The sequence below is a fragment of the Aulonocara sp. 'chitande type north' Nkhata Bay genome, linkage group LG7 (assembly GCF_057382095.1).
Source record: "Aulonocara sp. 'chitande type north' Nkhata Bay isolate Kocher_YH1m ecotype deep benthic linkage group LG7, A_spYH_male_GT1.1, whole genome shotgun sequence".
In the NCBI taxonomy this organism is placed as follows: domain Eukaryota; kingdom Metazoa; phylum Chordata; class Actinopteri; order Cichliformes; family Cichlidae; genus Aulonocara; species Aulonocara sp. 'chitande type north' Nkhata Bay.
In genome coordinates this window covers 61,974,400-61,990,260 of record NC_141350.1, presented here as the reverse complement: position 1 = coordinate 61,990,260, position 15,861 = coordinate 61,974,400, and the positions used below count along the sequence as shown (strand labels likewise).

Sequence of the window (15,861 nt, the reverse complement as noted above, 5' to 3'; positions counted from 1 at the left end):
GGTACGTCGACCGACTGACACAGAACACAGTGATCGTGGGAGCACAAAAAACACATAATACTGTTTATTTCCAAATAGTATGCGTTAAACACATGATACAGAATGAATGGTGATAACACAATTGTCATACTTTCAAGCAAGCTGCTCCTGTAGCAAGCCTATATTATGTTACATTTGCAAAAACATTAGACCGCCAGGATGAACGCCAACATGCTCAGGGAGGCTATCACAACGGAGCCTCGTGTGGATAGCGTAGAACGCGAATATGCACCATCTCCGTGCATTGTGGTCTCGCCGTGTGCTGCGGTCGTGGTGTCGAAATACCACGGGATCTCTGTTGAGACCGTGAGCTCTTCGTCCATTGTGGACTCGCCGTGTTCTGTGACTGTGAGGACGATAAGGCATTCAAGCTCTGTGGGGTCTCTGGATTCACCTGTCCGAACCGTACACGAGTACAACCCTGTGTCAGCCACACTGACGTTCCTTACAATCACAGAAACGTTTCCGTTGTTCATGGATGGGTCCATCAGCCGCACTCTGCCGTGGAAGTCTGCGTGTTGCTTGGTCTCCTTTGCGTGTTGCTTGGTCTCATTTAAACGCTTATTCCAAACGTGAAACACGTATCTGTCATCGGTGTATCCTTCCTTCGTCCACAATGCGATCAGGTTGTCGTTGGTACGCCTCAGACTCTCACAGTGAAGAGCGACATCTTGTCCGCTCGTCGCGCTTATGTTTTTGGGATCTGATGGCAAGAAAAAAAAACATTCGAGTAGACTCTCACAGTGAAGAGCGACATCTTGTCCGCTCGTCGCGCTTACGTTTTTGGGATCTGATGGCAAGAAAAAAAAACATTCGAGTAGTCACACAGCGGGGTACGATCGAAAGGTGTTACTTTGGGCGTGCAATGGACAGTGTTCACGTAAAGCAAAGGCAAGAGTGTGCAATGCAGGCCATTAAACGTTGCAAGTGACTACATACCTGTTGTGTTGAGAGCCGTAGCTAGGGACAAGGCGCACAGCAACATCCAAAAGCACGAAAGGCATAACGTTGCCATATCGTTCGCTGTCGATTCACCGAGGTTATTGTTAACGTGTGATACTTGTGGCTCCTATTACTGTCTGTGCCGTTCGGACTATATGAGTCTTAATAAAATACTCCCCCCCTCCCCTCCCCAACCCCGACCTAGGTAGTTCGGATCCCCGACCTAGGTGAGTCGGATCCCCGACCTACAGTCAGACACACAAGCAAAAAAAAAACAAAACAAAAAAAAAACCACACAACAAGACCGACCGATGTGCTCAACGAGCGTTTTATTTCGATGTGACATATGAATTAGGCAGTGTGGTTCCTATACTCTACAACAACAAAAGGTTCACACAGTCTATCGTTCACCTGTAATACACTTCGCCCTACACACGGACCATTTCGCCCCCTTGTTGTAACTCTTCTCTGGTGTGACACAACAAAAGGAAAGCATTGCGGACTCGCTGTGTCCTGCGGTTGGTGATAACACAATTGCCATACTTTCAAGCAAGCTGCTCCTGTAGCAAGCCTATATTATGTTACATTTGCAAAAACATTAGACCGCCAGGATGAACGCCAACATGCTCAGGGAGGCTATCACAACGGAGCCTCGTGTGGATAGCGTAGAACGCGAATATGCACCATCTCCGTGCATTGCGGACTCGCTGTGTCCTGCGGTTGTGGGGATGACATGACGCGGGATCTCTGTGCGTTCTCCGTGCATTGTGGACTCGCCGTGTCCTTCGGTCGTGGGGTCGAAATGGCGCGGGATCTCTGTTGAGACCGTGAGCTCTCCGTGCATTGTGGACTCGCCGTGTCCTTCGGTCGTGGGGTCGAAATGGCGCGGGATCTCTGTTGAGACCGTGAGCTCTCCGTGCATTGTGGACTCGCCGTGTCCTTCGGTCGTGGGGTCGAAATGGCGCGGGATCTCTGTTGAGACCGTGAGCTCTCCGTGCATTGTGGACTCGCCGTGTCCTTCGGTCGTGGGGTCGAAATGGCGCGGGATCTCTGTTGAGACCGTGAGCTCTCCGTGCATTGCGGACACGCCGTGTGCTGCTGTTGTGGGCATGACATGACGCGGGATCTCTGTTGAGACCGTGAGCTCTCCGTGCATTGTGGACTCGCCGTGTCCTTCGGTCGTGGGGTCGAAATGGAGCGGGATCTCTGTTGAGATCGTGAGCTCTTCATCCATTGCGGACTCGCCGTGTTCTGTGACTGTGAGGGTGACAAGGCATTCAAGCTCTGTGGGGTCTCTGAGTTCACCTGTCAGAACCATACACGAGTACAACCCTGTGTCAGCCACACTGACGTTCCTTACAATCACAGAAACGTTTCCGTTGTTCATGGATGGGTCCATCAGCCGCACTCTGCCGTGGAAGTCTGCGTGTTGATTGGTCTCCCTTAAACGCTTATTCCAAACGTGAAACACGTAACTGTCAGCGGCGTGTCCTTCCTTTGTCCACAATGCGATCAGGTTGCCGTTGGTACGCCTCAGACCCTCACAGTGAAGAGCGACATCTTGTCCGCTCGTCGCGCTTACGTGTTTGGGATCTGATGGCAAGAAAAAACATTTGAGTAGTCACACAGCGGGGTACGATCGAAAGGTGACAACCTTACTTTTGGCGTGCAATGGACAGCGTTCAAGCAAAGCAAAGGCAAGAGTGTGCAATACAGGCCATTGCACTTAAACATTGCAAGTGACTACATACCTCTTGTAATGAGAGCCGTAGCTAGGGACAAGGCGCACAGTAACATCGCAACACGGCAAAAACACGAAAGGCGTAACGTTGTCATATCGTTCGCTGTCGATTCACCGAGGTTATTGTTAACGTGTGATACTTGTGGCTCCTATTACTGTCTTTGCCGTTCGGAATATATGAGTCTTAATAAAATACTCCCCCTCCCCTCCCCAACCCCGACCTAGGTAGTTCGGGGTTGGGGTAGTTCGGATCCCCGACCTACAGTCAGACACACAAGCAAAAAAACAAACAAACAAAAAAAAACAAACCACACAACAAGACCGACCGATGTGCTCAACGAGCGTTTTATTTCGATGTGACATATGAATTAGGCAGTGTGATTCCTATACTCTACAACAACAAAAGGTTCACACAGTCTATCGTTCACCTGTAATACACTTCGCCCTGCACACGGACCATTTCGCCCCCTTGTTGTAACTCTTCTCTGGTGTGACACAACAAAAGGAAAGCTGAAATCATGTCGTCTCTGGTGTACTGACCGTCCACGGACCTTTTTCCGCCCGTGCTCACGACATCCAAGCCCTTCTGTGATTTTGTTATGGTGACCATGGACATTTCCTCTCTCAGTTTACCCAGTAGCAACTTGCCCTGCTCCGCGTGCATTTTGTCCGTCAACCTGTGATCCGGTAACGATATCACATCGTGCGACTCCAGCACGCTCGAGGTGATAGCTGTGGGGAGATTGCCACCCCTGCGAGATCGCTTGTACATGCCCACGTTCATAGTCGAACCCATTCGGTTGCTGGAACCGGCACCCTTGGTGTAGCCCATAGTCATTTCTACAGCGTTGGTCTTCTTCGTGGCCTCGGAAAGCACGGCCCAGCCTAGAGACATCACGGTGTCGCAGTAACAAAGCGCACCCTTGCATATGCCGGAGACCGCGCTGAGCACCATGTCGAGTTTGGTCTTGGCGCTGACGTGTTTCCCGAGCATGTATTTGTTGTTGACGTGAGACCATTTGCTGTAGAATTTGATCAAAGACCCCGAACCCAACAGCGATTGTTCCATCAGGTTCTTCACGTCCACGAGTGCGTTGACGTACGTGTTTTGTTCGAATACTATAACCACAGGAACTTCCTTCCACATGACTCTGGGCATGAGCACCTTCAATAGCCTGACGTGAGCGCACAGCAGAGCCGAGTACACGCGAGTCACTTGATCCAGGTCCGCTATTTCCAACTCCTCTAAGCCCACCACCTGTAAGGGCAAAGAAAAAAAAAAGAAAAGGACATCAACACACACATCATTGTCGGTCTGAGTAGATTGCGGACACACAATGTTTTGCGATACGTGTGAGATGTGCAGAAGAGACATCCGCCAGTTGCTCGCTGCTCCGTGGGACTATGTGATATCGCACTACGAATTCATGATCGTGTTCACCGCCTACCGCCGCAACATGACGTTCTACTCTAACATGGACTTGGGACAACTTAAGACCATGTATGCTCAACTGGTCTCGTACTCCCCTGCCAGGATCCTAGTGATCGACAAATTGGCGTCTACGTACAAGGCGCAGCACCGTCACGCCGCGGAGCTCGTCAGGCCCACCGTGCCTTGTACGCTGTCGGACGTTATAACCCTGGCGTTGGGCAACAGAGTGCCTAAGCGGTTCGTGCACGTTTGCATAGCCCAATGTAATTTTCTCAGTTACGACAATATGACATTGGCGTCTTTCGCGTCCGTAGAAGGCATCCGCGGCGGTGCTCTGAGATACATGGCTGTGTTACAAAGTCAGGGAGAGCGGGGGCGACGCGATCTGCACGTAATCATTTCCACCGCCATCACGGGGTGGATGATGAGATTGGCAGGTTTAGAGTGTACGTGCGGAACGTGGGCTCAGGTGATGGACATGGTGTCGTGCTCTACTGCGGATACCGAAACCTCGCTGACGTTACAATCGGAGGCCAGGGTGACCGCTTACATTTGTACACTGCTAGACCTCCACGCGGACGACTTGCCTCAGGGCGACACACAGGGAGACTCGCGACGACGACAACAACAACGGGCTAAGGTGGATTACGACTACGTGTTCGACGAACTGCTCGTGTCGGGCTTGTCAGCAGACGACCGCACTCACCGCCAATTGTCCGCCGCTTAGCTCCACGGCGCAGCACACTCCGGCGCAGGACTTGGAGCCTCCGCCGAACGTGGGGTCCATGCATATGTAGGCCCTGGCCACGCTACTCTGGACCATGCGTTCCAACTCCACGCAGTTGCTGGATAGGAACTTGTTTATGATACAAGCCTCGAACGGAGTAGTCGTGTCGCTCTTGGTGTCCGAAGAGGACGTGCTGCTGCTACCCGTCACCTCGCTCTCGAAGCCCCTAGGCACAATTATGTTCATCAGTTGCTTCAGATGGCTGTCTACGGAAATGTGCTGTGGACAGTAGATTCCCATGCAAACGCAGGTGGAGTCCGGGTCCCTGGCGTGGTGTTTACATTTGAAGCTCTGCGATACAACGTGATAGGCGGGTTCCCCGTCGTCCCCTCGGATGTCTGCTACTTTATTCAACCAAGGGGTGTTGTTGACGTGACTGGTGATGTGCACTTGTTTACGTCCCCTGAACGCTATATTGGGGAGAACGGCTAGTAGCACTTTGGAGCTGACGAATCCCACCTCGTCTACCAAGATCAGATCGGCGCTCTGGCCCCTACTCGCCTGTAACGAAAGCACAAAAACACACGGACAAAGTGCGATCAGAACCAACTGCGCGTCATCGCAATCGCGGCGAACGTGCATGCAACGGTCACAGAGGAATCGTGACACACAAGACAGGAGGAAAAAAAGGACAGGAAAAGAAGGGCAGACACACAGAAGACGGCGATGGGATCGAGGGATCCGGGTGCGAATCTCCTACCTATGGGGTTAATAGACGATCCCCAGTGGGTGAGCTATTGCGTCGAAAACGCATGCACGTTCAGCAGCAGCGAGGCCCTAGGACACGTGTGTCACGATCACTGTAGTAGACACGTGTGCTCCGGCCCGGGGTGTACCTTGGTGCGCGACATGGTGGACTGGACGAAACGTAAGAGGTTGCCTCCGCCAGAGTGCCCAGTCGAACAACTGCTGGTGTTCCGCAAACCGCAAGTGGAATTCAGAGCCTCGTACCACATGCCGTCCAGGGACCTCAGCCTGGAATTGGGATACGGAGGCCTGGAGTACACGTCCGGACAGAACACAGCGCCGCCTCGTAACACGGACCTGAACCAGATGATTTTGACGGCTTCGTTGCCGGTGACGGTGGCGCTTTTCGCCACGCTATTGACCCGGGAGTTTTCCGACGAGTACCGCCATGTACATTACGATAGAGGGTCAACCAGCACCTCTATCGGAGTGTTGTGCTCGCCCTGGATGGCCATTACCCTGTCCCTTGCCAAAGAGGTAGCATTTAGGTCTGCCTTTCCGCTGAGGTGCTCGAGGGAACATCTGAGCGTAATTCGCGACGCGGCGTTCGGCAACGCCGTGGCCGTGTCGACTCTCTTCGATTGCAAAGAGGGTAAAATCAACCGGTTCATGAGAAAACTGGCCGGCAAATACAATGACAAGCACGCAAGTCGCACCGGGTTCTACACGATGGTGGCCATGGTCTCCCTCTGCCTTTTCCCGTATTTAAAGCATCGTGTATTGGGTACTATGTTCGACAACAGAAATCTGGTGATCATGTTCTTTGACAAAACTACAACTAAGCACAATCAGTGGTCCACTTTATCCACGCACGTGCATCGTCACGCCAACGACGCGGCGTTCGCCAAGAGAGTGCATCTGACGAACCCGGACAAGCGAAAGAGGCTACCTACCGCGGTCAGCGCGATCTTGGATACGTACATTTCAAACGCAGTATTACAGCAAGAGATGGACGACAGAGACCTCGCAGATGGCGGACAATGCGACGACCCACGCTCACAGCACACGGAGGAGACCGCGGAGAAAGGATCCGTCTCCGACCGTGCTACCGAGCGGCAAACCAAAAGGCTCTCGTCGAGAAAACGAAAAGGCCCGTGTTACGGAGGATACTACGAGGACGAGGGCGAGCGAGTTGGACAGAAAGTGACAGTTACGCGTCGGATGCTCGACCTACACACGCCGTGTTAGAGTTCACGCCGTATGTTATGTAATGTCATGTTACGTTATGATGTTTACCCGATGTGTGAGCGAGTGAGCAAAAAAAAAAAGACAAAAAAAAATAAAGCATCGTGTCATGAACACAGACTGGTGTCTTTTACTTTCTTTGTTGTCTTTATTGTCATCACCATTAGATTCATATACATGTTCATATACATGTTATACAGTACAACAAACAACAATTCCACCCTTAGACATGCACACAGTATGTATACATATTGGGGTGGTATGCACAACGGCAAAATCCGTGGGGCTCACGGGCCGCATCGGCCCGTCCTCTTCTTTGGCCGTCTTCTAGGCGTTTTGGCAGCCGACACCGGCCTTTTCCACTTCACGGTGTTTTTCATTCGCTCAGTCGAAGGTTTGCGCCTCCGTCTCGACTGTCTCGATTCTTCGTACTCGCGCCTAAGGTCTTCGATGTGAACGGCGTGGTCTTCCGCCAGCGCCGCGTTGTGTTTCTCCAACACGTCTCGTTTCCATCTCATGTTCACCAAAACGGTCAGAGGCATGTAGCCGCATTGAACGAGTGTATCGTAACAATGTTCGGGTTCTGACATCGATATCTTGTCAACAAAGTCTTTCTTTAGCGCAATCCCGCAACGCAAGCAGTTCCAGAATGCGTGAGAAGGGCATGTAGGCCGAGGCCCAGGGCACTGAGCGTCGATCGCCTGCTGCTGCGGCCGGCGTTCCGCCGGACACTCTAATCCCGACGTGGTCTTGGTCGAACACGTAGATTCCGTCGGCGTCCATCTCGTCGGGCGAGTCCCCCATGCGCACGTGTCCATGGTCCAGCTGACGAAGCGTGCAATACGCCGCGATGTGCGAGAATAACCAGATCAGAGCCGACACCTTTCTGTTATAGTTTGTAGGATTTAGCGTTTTTCGCAATTGCAACTCCAGGGCCGCGTCCAGGGTCGACTCGACCATGAGCGAGCGCTTCACCGATAGCACGTTCTTCACCAGCATCGAGGCGCTTTCCACGGGAAAGCCGGACGCCGTCAGGTGTTTGAATAGCACGACTCTGTCGGCCACGCATCCGTACCTGGGGTTGTATCTACGCAGGGGTCCTATCATCGCCATGCACACGTACGACAGTAGCTTGTCGTTGTTGCCGGTCGTCGAGATGGACTTTAGATTCATGCGTAGGTCCTCCGTTTTCACGGACACCGCGGTCCTGTCCACGGGTGTCAGTGCGTAGTGGTCCGAGAGCAGCTGCGCTCTCTGTCTGCTTCTGTTCAGCGAGCCGTAAAACCTGTACAGCGACGCGATGGGATAGGCGCTCAGATACCGAGGCGTCTCGAGTTCCCGGAGAGTTCGAGTGTGCAAGCAAAGCTGATGGAATATTTCTTTGCCCATCGTCTTCTGTTTAATCGTTTCGTCTCGTCTCTTAAGCATCGCTATCTGCTCGACGAACTTGCCCGGGTTCGCGACGCGCTCGCCCTCATTCGTCTCGTCGGCTCCCTGATTTATGAACATGGTTCTACGAGGTCCCAGGCGGCACATTTCGCCGTTTCCGTCGATGTGAAAATTCACGTTCGCTTGTCGCGCCTCGTCCCGCGCGTAAGGTATGTGTTCGTGTCTGAGCGTGAAGTGACAACAGGAAATCTGCCTCCTGACTTGCTCCCACGAGTCCATCGTGATCTCGGTTTCAAAATAGCACTCGGGGCACTCTTTGGTGTCCACCGACAGTTCTGGCATGAACGGATACCGTAGCATTATTATGAAAAAGCCCTGTAACAGGTCCAGCGTTGCCACGGTCTCCTCTATAGAGCAAGTCACAAAGTCCCGCAGTAAAGCTCTGTAGACGTCCACGGCCGCCGACAACGTGATCGGTTGAGCTTGATTCGACAGCATGAAGTGAGATCTCTCTAGCGCTTGGATCGTAAGCCACAGCGTGTACTCGCCGACTTGTTTATCCGTCGGTTGCTCCGGAGTACGCGCGGAGGACTTGGGTTCGCTGTAGGACGAGGTGAAATCTATCAGCCTGGGGTCGATCGTTCCCGTTATTCTGCCTCGACAGGCCATGTCGTAAAGCTCTAGCGTGGTCGACGGAGCGTTCGAAGCGCACACTCTATCGCCCCCGGAGCCAACTTGTCCGCTATCGACAGTTTCCTCTCCCACTCGGCGAGACACAAACTCAGGCCCATCCATCTCGGGTCTCGCGAACTCGTAGGGTGTTTCACGTCACCTCGTTTGGCGAGATGCGGCCAATGTTGCATCAGTTTGCTGTACAGAGACACGCCGACACGGCATAGGAAATCCGTGGGGCACGGACAGTTGCTGAACCTTGCCGTTATAGCCCTAGGGAGAGCCACGTTTCTGAATTCAGTCTCTAGCGTTTCGGGTAGCCGCTTGAAGGAGTACGCCGCAATTATTATTCCCCTTCGCTTAATACGAGGCGTTGTCACCACGACGACACGGTTAATGTCTCTGGCGATTGCTAGGGCTTGCTCGCGACCTCCCGGCGTAACAACTGCGACGGTTCTGCACGGGGTGCGGGCCATTGGTGTTATGTGATGGGATACCGCCACGGCGCACAGGGCTAGATTCAGCACATTGTCAGCCGCGGCATCCGAGTGCGCGATCCCACTCTCCTTCGCAAACACCGGCGTTAGCCCGCATCCGTACATCAGAACGGTGTACAAGTCGCAGGTGAGAGATCTGTAGTTGTACGGCTTGTAGAACTTGATCAACTTCCCGTCCTCCTGCAACTGCACTACTCCGGCGTAATCCTTGTTGTGGACGGGGTCGAAGAACACGTGTCCCTCGGTGGCAGGGGTAGCGTATGTAAACTCGATGGCAATGTGAGAATTGAGTACCAGCACACCAGCTGCAGCCTCGTCGTACCACTCGCAGCCCAACGTCACCGAATCCGAGTCCTCGGGCCTCGGGTCTGCCCGAGGGCGACCGTCGGAGTTCTCGCTTTCACACGATTCGCCTTCGCTGACCGAAGAGCGCTCAGTCGTTCTCGCGAAAGATCTTTTGTGATCTACCGAATACCAAAACCTAGCTTTTTTGGGGACGAGCATGCCGTCCGAGGCGCACCGTTGCCACCTGTGTATTTGCGTCTCGTACTGAGAATGGACAGCGCCGGCGTCGCGAACGGGAACCTGCGTGGGCTCATCGAGCCCAGACTCCCATCTGTATTTCAACTGAGATACTTTGAAACAAAAAGCCGACGGGTTGGTCTTAGACCAGGGTATAGGTCTGGCCCACAGTTCAGGTCCCCGTATCCCCTTAGGCACATTGTGGAATTCACAAAAACGCTTTAGTGAACGATCGCAGTAAATGTACACTCGGTCCAAGTCGTCGCCGGTTTCGGCGCCGTGCGATGCGTTGTCACAGTAGAGAGTCTCGACAGCTACATGCAGTCCGGCTTCTCTCTGTTGCCGTGAGAGCTGTACGCTTTTGCGATCCGCGTGCAACACTAGGTTACCGAAGCTGTTCACCCTCTCGGTTGCCACACCGTTAGCGAGCATCGCTTTCACGTCCGATCTCTCGGCGCACTGAGACGTACAAGATACGATGTAACTGCTTCTGCTGGACTTCAAAACATCCACCGCCGCGGGGAGGGTATGCGTCCACGGCTTGGTGTCACGCTCGGCTTCTGGTGTAAACACGGTCACGTTACGGGACCTAAACGGCCCCGCGGCTCTGGCGAACCAAGCCACAGAGCGTTGAATGTACGCGTAAACTCCCTGGCGAAAGCACCTAATCTCCAGTTCTTCGTGCACGGTCCCGGAAAGCATCACACGAGCCAAAGCGTGAACGAATTCCGCGGCTGAACAAACCTGCGCGTCAGAAAACAGAAGGCTAGACTCGACGGCCGTGTCGCCGGTGCCCAAAGGACGGGCGTACCATTCGTTCGAGTGTACTATCGTTACGAGGTGCGCCGCGGGAACCGTGGATCTTTCGTCGAACGCATCCAGCGCGTGGTTCGATACTGTACAGAGACCCGTGGACCACAGCTTTTCGGCAGGACAGGCCATCACGCGCGAACACAAGATGTCGAAGCCTCGCCACACGAGCGGGTCTTTGAGCCGAGCCATCTCGGAATGTAACTCGATGCGATCCAGCGCGCTGCCCTCGGATTGCAACGCTGCCACTCCGTTGCAAAAACGCTCAGGTGGCGCTCCGCATAGCCATCTGATAGCAGCAACACCTGAGTCCTTAGGTCCTACGCTGACTAGGCTCTGAGATACAGGATACTCGTTTTCCCAGTCGCGTTCCACACCGCCGCGGTCGCGGCGCTTGACAAAAGTCCATTGCGCGCATACGAGCGAAGACCACGCTCTTCGCTCCACACTAGATACCTCCAACGGGTCCCTGTAACCGTTCCGCATGAACATCTCGTCGAGGACGGCGTGTTTAGGCCTACGTCTTATGGGGTCTTGTATGACAGTAGGATCTGGCCAGTCGGGTGTCTCGTTTCTCAGTACGTCCGTCCTGTACTGCGAGCTACTGTCCACTATCACCGCGACCGATTCCAAGTGTTGCACCAAAGGACCCTCGCCTTTGAGGTAGAACAACGGCGACTCCGAGGCGAACGCCACGGTGTGGCCGTCCACAACAGTTATACCCGGGAACCGCTTGACATCTGAGGATTTCGTCGTCAGTCGCAGAAAACGCCACGCGCCCAAGCTAGTGGTGACTTTCCCCGGGAAAGCGTCGACCTGTTCAAATTCAAACACCGGTCCTAGGGTTCTGGAATACGCTGCCCGAAGCAGCTCTTCTTCGTCCCCGCGAGGCAATAGGCCGCAGCCGTTGTAGAATTCCGAGCAGAGCAAAGGCGTCGGGTTGCAACATCTCGCGAGTAACGTGGCCAATCTGTGATCTTGGGCGCATAGGAAAGCGCCCACCGTGTTGGCTCGCAACATGCGAGAGTTTGTCTCGTCCGTGCCCCTGGTCCATACCGACGCCCCCCTGTGCCTACTCAGGATTATCAGTCTATACGAGGGAAGGCAGTTGACCCTGCAACTCTGAGCCAAATGACTAAGAAGCGCATACACTGGATGAAGCCGGCCTCTACCGTGCACCACGAATTCGTAATCGAGCACGATGTCCCCTACTTTCATGTCGGGCACGCAGGGATGCACCGATCTGTAGAAACACGTCAAACACGCACTGACGTCGAAGTTCCTTTTAGCGCCCGCCGTTTCGGTCACCCTGACGCAGTGTCCGAGTAACACGGCCTCGTCCAAACAGGCCTCGTACGCGCAACCGCACTCGCCCACGGATCTGTCGGCTCGGGCCATCGCGTGCCGTCCCGGTTGGGACTTACGGGACAGGTGGAGTTTGTATTCGGCTAGAGGAGACGATAGCAGCTCCTCTTCCTCGATCCTGTCGCGGTCCGAGTCCACGGCGACGTGGATCAAAGGGAAAAACTCACCGTCTCCTATGACGGCTTTCTCCTCGCGCACCCCCGGAGGTTTTCGTCTCTTAGCCGCCACGATCCATGACATCGTCTCTCGTCGACACGCCGACGTATCGTCGCATTCTTCCGTCTCTACGTCAAATAGACATTGTTCGTATTTCGCGTGCGCAGACTTGAATAGGCGTACGAGTCTTTGTTCCTCGTAGCCTCTGGCGGTGTCGCTGCATATAGCTTGTTCGATCCTGGACATCGTCACCTCCGGGCATTCCGATGCGGTCTGTTGCGCCCGCTCGTACGGGGATGACGGGGAATAATTTAGTTGAAAGAAGAAACCCGTTTGCTCCATCAACGGAGCCGGTAGGCCGTCGGCGCGACTCCCGTTGAGTTCGATCACACACAGGTCGTCGCTTAACACCGTGTCTTCACCCAGCCATTTGGGTCTTGGAACGACCCCCTTTGTCCGAGGTATGTGGAGCACAGCTCTCCCGCTCCCGTGCTTCTTGTGAAACACCCCACACGCTCTCAATATCTTTACGTTCAAAAGACCCAATGTGCGTACACCAACGGTCACACGTGCAAAGCACTTGCTGTCATCAACACCATGGCCAAATAACACACAGTGTCCCGTCGGAATCATGTGCGATCCAAATCTCAGCTTTGTTGTTGTCAAAGGCAGAACGCGATCCGACGCTCTGTCCTCATCGCGATCCGTTGCCCCCTGAGCGTGTTCGGCCGTTATAGCAGCAGCAGCAGTGGCATCAGTAGTAGTAGTAGTAGTAGTAGTAGTAGTAGTAGTAGTAGTAGTAGTAGTAGCGTCTCCGTTTTCTTTGCCTTCAAAGTACAGTGCTTCTTGTGCGTCGAGCAAACCTTGCTCTATGTCAGGTGCCATTGGTCTTTCGGTACCCGGCACATGCAGTCTCACGGTCGAAACCAAAGGCCTGGGGTTAGCGGATAGCATCTTGCGTAGTTTCATCAAGCTCCCGTGCGATTCCACCCTTAGTTCAAACGTACTGTCGGTAGGCAGGACAAACGAGTCGGATAACGACAGATAAGTCGCCGTGATAACTTTAGCTTCGTCTAACTCTACATTCCAGGCAAAGAGAAGACCAGTCGGAGTGTTTGACAACTCTGTGTTGTCGTTCAGAGTCAGGCCTCTGAACGCAAGAATTGAATACATGATAGCAATGCAACTGGGAATCTCCAATCGTTTCTGGATTACAATTGACATAGAGCCTGGCAACAGGCACACCGCGTGGTCAAACGCATAACCGTGAAACCCACGGCGTGTTGTTGGTGCTACACGATTGGAAGGTGTAGCTGGGAACACGCGTAGCGTTGCCACTTTAGCCGATGTGCCGTTGGTACACGTGGGAGCGTCACCGCTCATCTGCGCAGTGGATATAGCAAGCGGAGGCACGCCCGTGACTCCTCTGCGTATCACAAACGAAGAGTAATTGCACGAAAACCATTCCGTTACACAACCCTCGGGTACGACAGAATCAGGGCAGTCTGCGGTCCGGTTCGTTTCCAAACAAGTGTCCTTGGGCACGACGATGACAGCGTCTCGTAGTATGTGTCTCAACACTACAACTAGCTCGTTTTCGGCTACGATCGAGAATCCCGCCGGCACCCTGACCATTTCCTCTAAACACATAAGGCCTCTCTGTACACTCGACGCATCCCCACGCCGACATTGATCGACGTGCCCTATGTTTGGCTTAACTAGGGTGTTGTCGGCAGCCCGCAACGGTTGTATGCTTCTCAGGTCCAAATCTCGTACTCCTTCTGGTATGTTGCACCGCAGCGTGAAAGCGCTCCCGAGCTCCGGATCGCCTAGGGCCAAAGCGCACAGTGTCCGAATTGTATCGGTTCGACAAGAGCTGTCAAACACCAAACACACCGACGTGTTCCACGAGGCCACCATCATATACAGACACACGCCGTCTGCGGTGTACACGAACTCAGAATCCATTTCCAATCCACGTATGTCTTTTTCCTTCACTGTGAAATGCGCATCCCACGAGATACCGACAGACGGCTCGTGAAGGGACCGATGCGAGCCGTCACATAGGACCAGAGACAAAACCGCTCGATCGGCACGCTTCACAAACGCCGCATTGTCAAACAGGACTGTGCTCTCCTCAAAACGAGCGCATTCTTCACACGATAATTCTCTGGTTTCGTAAGGATCTGCAAAGTTGTGAAGTCGCACAATGCGCCCGCGGTCATCCGCCACGGTGTGGGTGCTGCGGGCCGTTCTCGCTTCGTACAGCAGCAATCCGTCGCTAGAGAGCACGGAGCTAGACGAGCGTATGTGTTTGCTGACATAGTCATCGTAAAATATTTTGCATCTAGTTAGAAACCTCGCCATCCAGATGGGATCTAGCTTAGGGTACACGGTGTTATTTGGTCCAAACAAATGTGACAACTCTTTGTCGACAAGCTGTAGCTTGCCTCGCTTTAGGCACGTGTACACATACGTTATGTATTTATCATGCATACGAGGCGGCCGTTTGTGGGGTCTGCCGTTGTGAATGATCACAGAGTTGTGTTTCCTGTCCTCCGGCAGGTTATCGCTACCATCATGACCGAACCTGGCGTCTCCGCTTGTCTTTGGAAGCGACATGCTGATTTCGACTACTCCGGGTCGCTGCGACCCTTGCTGTCTAGTGCAATTGATGCTGTGTTTCATAAATACAAATTGGCGGTTGAGGAAACTGCAGTGTCAATAACAGACGGACAATCGCCGGAATGCGAAGAGTCTATGACATTTAGCAACCAAGGGTCTGCTCATGATGTTGATGTTGGTGATGATTGTGATTATGATTATGATGACGATGATGATATGAGTTCAGCTGAATCACACGGGCAGCCAAACGCAAGCGGACCGTTTCTCAATTTTGATGACAGCGACAGCGACGTAACCATGACCATCTCGCCATCCGAACTGCATCATCAGCCGGACAAAAGTGTGGATCGGGACGTTGAGATCGCGTGGCAGCCTGCTAAGTGGCCACCAGCCGATTTACATAACACCTCTAGCTACCACAGAGAGCGCAAGTCAAACGACGAAGTAGCGTGCCACCGGTGTAAGGCCTACGATGCTCACTGCAAATCATCGGCTGAAAAGTACAGGAGGACGTTAGACAACTACACGAAAACCGTTTCGGAACTCATGGCGGGTTTCAAGAAAGTCTTGGAGAGATACCCCGAGCTCAAAGTAGACTGTAGCGATGAGCGTCTGTACTACATGGTGCAGGCGGCCTTAGGTCGCAATAACCTAGTTCGAGAAATGGTACGCTTATCCGCGACGAGAGCTGCCTGCTCGCCAAAGTCCTACGGCGAGTCTACGACGGCTGACATCGCCGCGGTACACGATGCCCTGAACATCTGCTACAACGACGCAGATGCGCTCAGGTTGATATTAGACAGATACGCTGATCTGTATGTGCGATACATACAAGTTTGGCGCGAAATGTGCGCGAAGGTGTCCAAAGACATCACGGTGATGGAACTGTTGAATTACACCGAGGGAAGACCCGGTGTTGAACACGGAGAACCCTGGTGTGAAGCCAGAGCGT

The 15,861-nt window shown here is 53.4% G+C and overlaps 2 protein-coding genes across 2 annotated transcripts; both read right to left on the bottom strand.

Annotated features, from left to right (window-relative positions):
• Positions 1-3,146: 3,146 nt before the first annotated feature.
• On the bottom strand, positions 3,147-5,196 carry LOC147326530 (uncharacterized). Its single transcript, XM_086302613.1, has 2 exons — positions 4,861-5,196; positions 3,147-3,980 (listed from the first exon to the last, which is right to left on the bottom strand). The coding sequence occupies exons 1-2, from the start codon at positions 5,179-5,181 to the stop codon at positions 3,147-3,149; spliced, it is 1,155 nt and encodes a 384-aa protein (XP_086158739.1). The 5' UTR covers positions 5,182-5,196.
• Positions 5,197-8,942: 3,746 nt separating this feature from the next.
• Positions 8,943-14,906, bottom strand: LOC147326529 (uncharacterized). Its single transcript, XM_086297787.1, has 2 exons — positions 13,368-14,906; positions 8,943-12,809 (listed from the first exon to the last, which is right to left on the bottom strand). The coding sequence occupies exons 1-2, from the start codon at positions 14,904-14,906 to the stop codon at positions 8,943-8,945; spliced, it is 5,406 nt and encodes a 1,801-aa protein (XP_086153913.1).
• Between the last annotated feature and the right edge of the window lie 955 nt (positions 14,907-15,861).

Bases quoted from the DNA above. Each gene is read 5' to 3' on its own strand.
- LOC147326530 (XM_086302613.1), bottom strand. From the start codon at position 5,181: ATGGGAATCTACTGTCCACAGCACATTTCCGTAGACAGCCATCTGAAG. The intron at 3,981-4,860 runs GTGAGTGCGGTC...TTGCCCTTACAG, and splicing joins TAAGCGGCGGACAATTGGCG to GTGGTGGGCTTAGAGGAGTT.
- LOC147326529 (XM_086297787.1), bottom strand. From the start codon at position 14,906: ATGTCGCTTCCAAAGACAAGCGGAGACGCCAGGTTCGGTCATGATGGT. The intron at 12,810-13,367 runs GTAGAGTTAGAC...TTGAACGTAAAG, and splicing joins GTCTTCTCTTTGCCTGGAAT to ATATTGAGAGCGTGTGGGGT.